Genomic DNA, 6,000 nt, shown 5'->3' on the forward strand with positions numbered 1-6,000 from the left:
AATCATCCCTGCAAGGCTGCTTCACCCCGTTTATTGATGTTCCTGTCGACAGAGCCATGTTCCAGACTGTAACTCAAACACATTCCTCAGCCTTCACACTCGCGCACTTCTTTCATTTCACCCAAATGAATTATCAACAGTTGCCGCTGAGTCTGTGCGCTCGGTTTCCTCTGCAGCTATTCTCAAAAAGGTTCACTCCGACCGGACATTTCTTGGGAATAGCCCTCTCCACTCGCTCCCTGATCCAGGCTGGGAAAAGGCAGGGAATGTACGGCTTGGAAATCTGTCTCACCCGCTGCATCTGCCCCATGTAATCCCCACTCGCCCTAATGCACGCGAGTGTTTGGGTGGGGATGGGGAGGGGGAGATGGGGGGGGTGGGGGCGATGGGGGAGGGGGGAGACGGGGAGGGGAGACGGGGAGGGGGGAGACGGGAGACGGGGAGGGGGGAGACGGGGAGGGGGGAGGTGGGGGGAAGGGGTGAGACGGGGGAGGGGGAGACGGGGAGGGGAGACGGGGAGGGGGAGACGGGGAGGGGAGACGGGGAGGGGGAGACGGGGAGGGGGAGATGGGTGGAGGGGGAGGATGGGGGATGGGGAGATAGGGGATGGGCAGATGGGGGTTGGGGGGAGATGGGGGGAGGGGGACACAGGGGGAGGGGACACAGGGGGGTGGGGGCGATGGGGGGGAGGTGTTGGGGAGGAGGGGATGGGGTGAAGGATGGGAGAAGATAGGGATATGGGGAGGGGGGAGACGGGGAGGGGAGAGACGGGGCGATGGGGAGATGGGGGTGGGAGATGGGGGAGATGGGGGATGGGGAGGCAAGAGGAATGTTACAAGCACAAGCCCTTGAGATATGAAGGTCAAGTTTAGTCTGCCAGGGGCTACTCAAGGAAGGCTGTTGTCATTCCGATTGCCCCCAGCTCTCTCCCACTCACACCGCGACACATTCCAGGGATGTAATGGGCACTCCGAATTGACCAGCCTAGTTGAGCTTATTGTCACGTGTGCCGAGGTACAGTGAAAAGCTTTTGTCGCGCACTATCCACTCAGCAGAAAGACAATCCACGATTACAATCGAGCCATTTACAGCGCATAGATATATGTAACTCAAAGGTAGACCCAAAATGCTGGAGTAACTCAGCGGGTCAGGCAGCATCTCTGGAGAGAAGGAGGAAGTGACGTTTCCAGTCGAGACTCTTCCCAAACGTCACCCACTCCTTCTCTCCAGAGATGCTGCCTGACCCACTGAGTTCCTACAGCATTTTGTGTCTACCTTCGATTTAAGCCCGCATCTGCAGGTTTTATTTCCTACACATAACCCACCATCATCCCGTATCTCACCACAGCCTCCACTGTCTATCAATAGACAATAGGTGCAGGAGGAGGCCATTCGGCCCTTCGAGCCAGCACCGCCATTCAATGTGATCATGGCTGATCATTCTCAATCAGTACCCCGTTCCTGCCCTTTCCCAATACCCCCTGACTCCGCTATCCTTAAGAGCTCTATCTAGCTCTCTCTTGAATGCATTCAGAGAATTGGCCTCCACTGCCTTCTGAGGCAGAGAATTCCACAGATTTACAACTCTCTGACTGAAAAAGTTTTTCCTCATCTCAGTTCTAAATGGCCTACCCCTTATTCTTAAACTGTGGCCCCTTGTTCTGGACTCCCCCAACATTGGGAACATGTTTCCTGCCTCTAACGTGTCCAACCCCTTAATAATCTTATATGTTTCGATAAGATCCCCTCTCATCCTTCTAAATTCCAGTGTATACAAGCCTAGTCGCTCCAGTCTTTCAACATATGACAGTCCCGCCATTCCGGGAATTAACCTAGTAAACCTACGCTGCACGCCCTCAATCGCAAGAATATCCTTCCTCAAATTTGGAGACCAAAACTGCACACAGTACTCCAGGTGCGGTCTCACTAGGGCCCTGTACAACTGCAGAAGGACCTCTTTGCTCCTATACTCAACTCCTCTTGTTATGAAGGCCAACATTCCATTGGCTTTCTTCACTGCCTGCTGTACCTGCATGCTTCCTTTCAGTGATTGATGCACTAGGACACCCAGATCTCGTTGTACGTCGCCTTTTCCTAACTTGACACCATCCAGATAATACTCTGCCTTCCTATTCTTACCACCAAAGTGGATAACCTCACACTTATCCACATTAAACTGTGTCTGCCATGCATCCGCCCACTCACACAACCTGTCCAAGTCACCCTGCAACCTCATAGCATCTTCCTCACAGCTCACACTATCTCTCCCACTCAAGTGCTGTGACCATCGCTTCTCCGTGCTCAGCCCCTTCCTAGTCCAGTATCAGGGACCCCCAGTGGATATGGGGACAGTGCACTTCCATCAGGCCCAACTGACTCAAATCTCCATTACTGAACCTGGGCAGGGGAAGAGGAGAGGAGAGGAGAGGGTAACACGAGGAACTGCAGATGCTGGAATCTTGATTAAAACACAAAGTGCTGGAGTAACCCCAGCGGGTCAGGCAGCATCCCTGGAGGACGCGGATTGGCGACGTTCCGGCCCGAGACCCTTCTTCAGAGGAGAGGGCGACTGAACGCACTGGGACCAAGGAACTGGTCATTGACCGACAAGTGGAGGTGGAAGGCGGCCATCTTGGCCCCTGGTTGTAGGGGGGAGATACACCGGGCAGCATCTCAGTCCCGAGCTGCCCTCCCCCGCCACACGGCCATGCTAACCCTTGACTTCCTTACAACAGAGATGGCGCTGAGGGCGATCTTATTGAAACATGTGGAATTCTCGGCCTCAGAAGGCAGTGGAGGCCAATTCTCTGGGTGCTTTCAAGAGAGAGCTAGATAGAGCTCTTAAGGATAGCGGAGTCAGGGGGTATGGGGAGAAGGCAGGAACGGGGTACTGATTGCGAATGATCAGCCATGATCACATTGAATGGCGGTGCTGGCTCGAAGGGCCGAATGGCCTCCTCCTGCACCTATTGTCTATTGAAAGACCAAGTAATCGGCTGGGCTGATGACTGACTGGAAACGATAAAGATGCCATTGCCTCACCTTCTTCAAGTCATAGAGTCACACAGTGTGGAAACAGGTCCTTCGGCCCAACTTGCCCACACCGACCAACATGTCCCATCTACACTAGTCTCACCTACCTGCGCCTGGCCCATATCCCATCCAAACCTTTCCTATTCTCACCTGTACCTTTACCTCCATCCTCGACTCCATCCAAGGACCCAAACAGTCTCTCCAAGTGAGGCAGAGGTTCACCTGCACCTCCTCCAACCTCATCTACTGTATCCGCTGTTCTAGATGTCAACTTCTCTACATCGGCGAGACCAAACGCAGGCTCGGCGATCGTTTCGCTCAACACCTTCGCTCAGTCCGCCTTAACCAACCTGATCTCCCGGTGGCTGAGCACTTCGACTCCCCCTCCCACTCCCAGTCTGACCTCTCTGTCATGGGCCTCCTCCATTGTCAGAGTGAGGCCCACCGCAAATTGGAGGAACAGCACCTCATATCTCGCCTGGGGCAGCTTACACCCCAGCGGTATGAACATCGACTTCTCCAACTTTACATAGTTCCTCTGTCCCTCTCTTCCCCTCCCCCTTCCCAGTTCTCCCTCTATCTTCCTGTCTCCAACTATATCCTTTCTTTGTCCCGCCCCCCCGACATCAGTCTGAAGAAGGGTCTCGACCCGAAACGTCACCCATTCCTTCTCTCCAGAGATGCTGCCTGACCTGCTGAGTTACTCCAGCATTTTGTGATACCTTTCCTATCCATGTACCTGGACCAATAATTCTAAAATGTTGTGATGGTACCTGCCTGAACTACCTCCTCCAGCAGCTCGTTCCATACACCCATCACCCTCTGTGTGGAAAAAGTTGGCCCTCAGGTTCCTATTAAACCTTTCTCCGCTGCATCTTAAACCTATGTCCTCTGGTTCTCGATTCCCCTAGTCTGGGCAAGAGACTCTGTGTGTCTACCCGATCTATTCTTCCCAAGATTTTTCTTCACCATCGGGCCTCAGCACTGGCCACGCCATACCTACCAGCTCAGCGCAACACAGCGGTGAAGAAACACCGCAATGCAAGTGGTCTATTGCTATTGAGGGCGTGCAGCGTAGGTTTACTAGGTTAATTCCCGGAATGGCGGGACTATCATATGTTGAAAGACTGGAGCGACTAGGCTTGTATACACTGGAATTTAGAAGGATGAGAGGACATCTTATTGAAACGTATAAGATTATTAAGGGGTTGGACACGTTAGAGGCAGGAAACATGTTCCCAATGTTGGGGGAGTCCCCATTTGCCCTCTCTCCCTCTCACCTTCCAGAACAAGGGGCCACAGTTTAAGAATAAGGGGTAGGCCATTTAAAACTGAGATGTGGAAAAACTTTTTCAGTCAGAGAGTTGTGAATCTGTGGAATTCTCTGCCTCAGAAGGCAGTGGAGGCCAATTCTCTGAATGCATTCAAGAGAGAGCTAGATAGAGCTCTTAAGGATAGCGGAGTCAGGGGGTATGGGGAGAAGGCAGGAACGGGGTACTGATTGAGAATGATCAGCCATGATCACATTGAATGGCGGTGCTGGCTCGAAGGGCCGAATGGCCTCCTCCTGCACCTATTGTCTAATGTCTATTGTCTATTGCCTCCACAGCCTTCTGTGGCTAAGAATTCCACACATCCCTCACATCCCTCTCTCACATCCCTCTCTCACATCCCTCTCTCACATCCCTCTCTCACATCCCTCTCTCCCTCTCTCCCTCATCTCTCCCTCCCTCTTTCTCTCTCACATACACATCCCTCTCTCTTACATCCCTCCCTTTCTCATCCCTCTCTCTCCTTCTCTCTCACCCTCTCCCTCGCTACCCCCCCCCCCCCCGCTCTCCCCATCCGTCTTTCTCACATCCCTCTCCCCCTCTCACATCCCGCTCTCTCCATCTCTCTCTCACATCCCTCCCTTCCCCCCTCTCCCCCCCTCTCTCCCCCTCTCACATACACATCCCTATTTCACATCCCTCTCCCCCCTTCCTCCCTCATCCCTCTCCCCCCCTTCCTCCCTCATCCCTCTCCCTCTCCTTTACCTTCACTCCGTCCGCCCTTCAGGCTTTTCCTCCTCCGGGCTCGAAGTTTGGCGAAAGTTTTGCGGAGTAGCGGTTCGGCCATGGCGGGGAGCGGGGTAGTTGCCGGGCTGGGCTGGGGGCTGGGCTGGGGGCTGGTCCCAGTGCAGGGTGTGGGAGCGGGTCCCAGTGCAGGGTCCTGGTCCTGGTCCTGGGTCGAGTCTGCCTGTCGGGCCGCTCTCCTGGAGCTGTGGGACTGTGGGGCTGGGACTGTGGGGCTGTGGGGCTGTGGGGCTGGGACTGTGGGGCTGGGACTGTGGGACTCTGGGGCTGGGACTCTCAGCCTCGGTCCTCGGTCCGCCCGCTCGCTCGCTCGCTCCTTCAGCGCCAGCACATTCCTGGCCCACCTCCCCCCGGGGACCGTCGCCAAACAGCCGGCCCCGCCGCACCAACCAACCCCTCCCCTCCTCACTCACTCACTCCCTCCCTCCCTCCCTCACTCCGGCCCGCCCGCCCGCAGACAAACCTCTCGTGTCCGGCCGCCGCCGCCGCGATTCACCCACGGTCCCTGGCCGCTGGGGCAACTTATCTGGGACTTGATCCCTCGCTCCTGGGAATGGGGACAGCAATGGGAACAGGAATGGCAATGGGAATGGGAATGGGAATAGGGACAGCAATGGGAATGGGAATAGGAACAGCAATGGGAATGGGAATAGGAACAGCAATGGGAACAGCAATGGGAATGGGAATAGGAACAGCAATGGGAACAGCAATGGGAATGGGAATAGGAACAGTAATGGGAATGGGAATAGGAACAGCAATGGGAACAGCAATGGGAATAGGAACAGCAATGGGAACAGCAATGGGAATGGGAATAGGAACAGCAATGGGAATGGGAATAGGAACAGCAATGGGAATGGGAATAGGAACAGCAATGGGAACAGCAATGGGAATG

At 54.8% G+C, this 6,000-nt stretch overlaps 1 protein-coding gene across 1 annotated transcript in view; it reads right to left on the minus strand.

Annotated features, from left to right (window-relative positions):
• Positions 1 to 5,260, minus strand: part of LOC144610618 (rho GTPase-activating protein SYDE1-like) — a 63,634-nt gene extending 58,374 nt beyond the window's left edge. Inside the window, exon 1 of the mRNA XM_078429452.1 lies at positions 5,070 to 5,260. Coding sequence (XP_078285578.1) covers positions 5,070 to 5,151 — 82 coding nt within the window. The 5' untranslated portion in view covers positions 5,152 to 5,260. The remainder of the gene's footprint in view (positions 1 to 5,069) is intronic.
• Between the last annotated feature and the right edge of the window lie 740 nt (positions 5,261 to 6,000).

This window comes from Rhinoraja longicauda, chromosome 37 (genome assembly GCF_053455715.1).
Source record: "Rhinoraja longicauda isolate Sanriku21f chromosome 37, sRhiLon1.1, whole genome shotgun sequence".
In the NCBI taxonomy this organism is placed as follows: domain Eukaryota; kingdom Metazoa; phylum Chordata; class Chondrichthyes; order Rajiformes; family Arhynchobatidae; genus Rhinoraja; species Rhinoraja longicauda.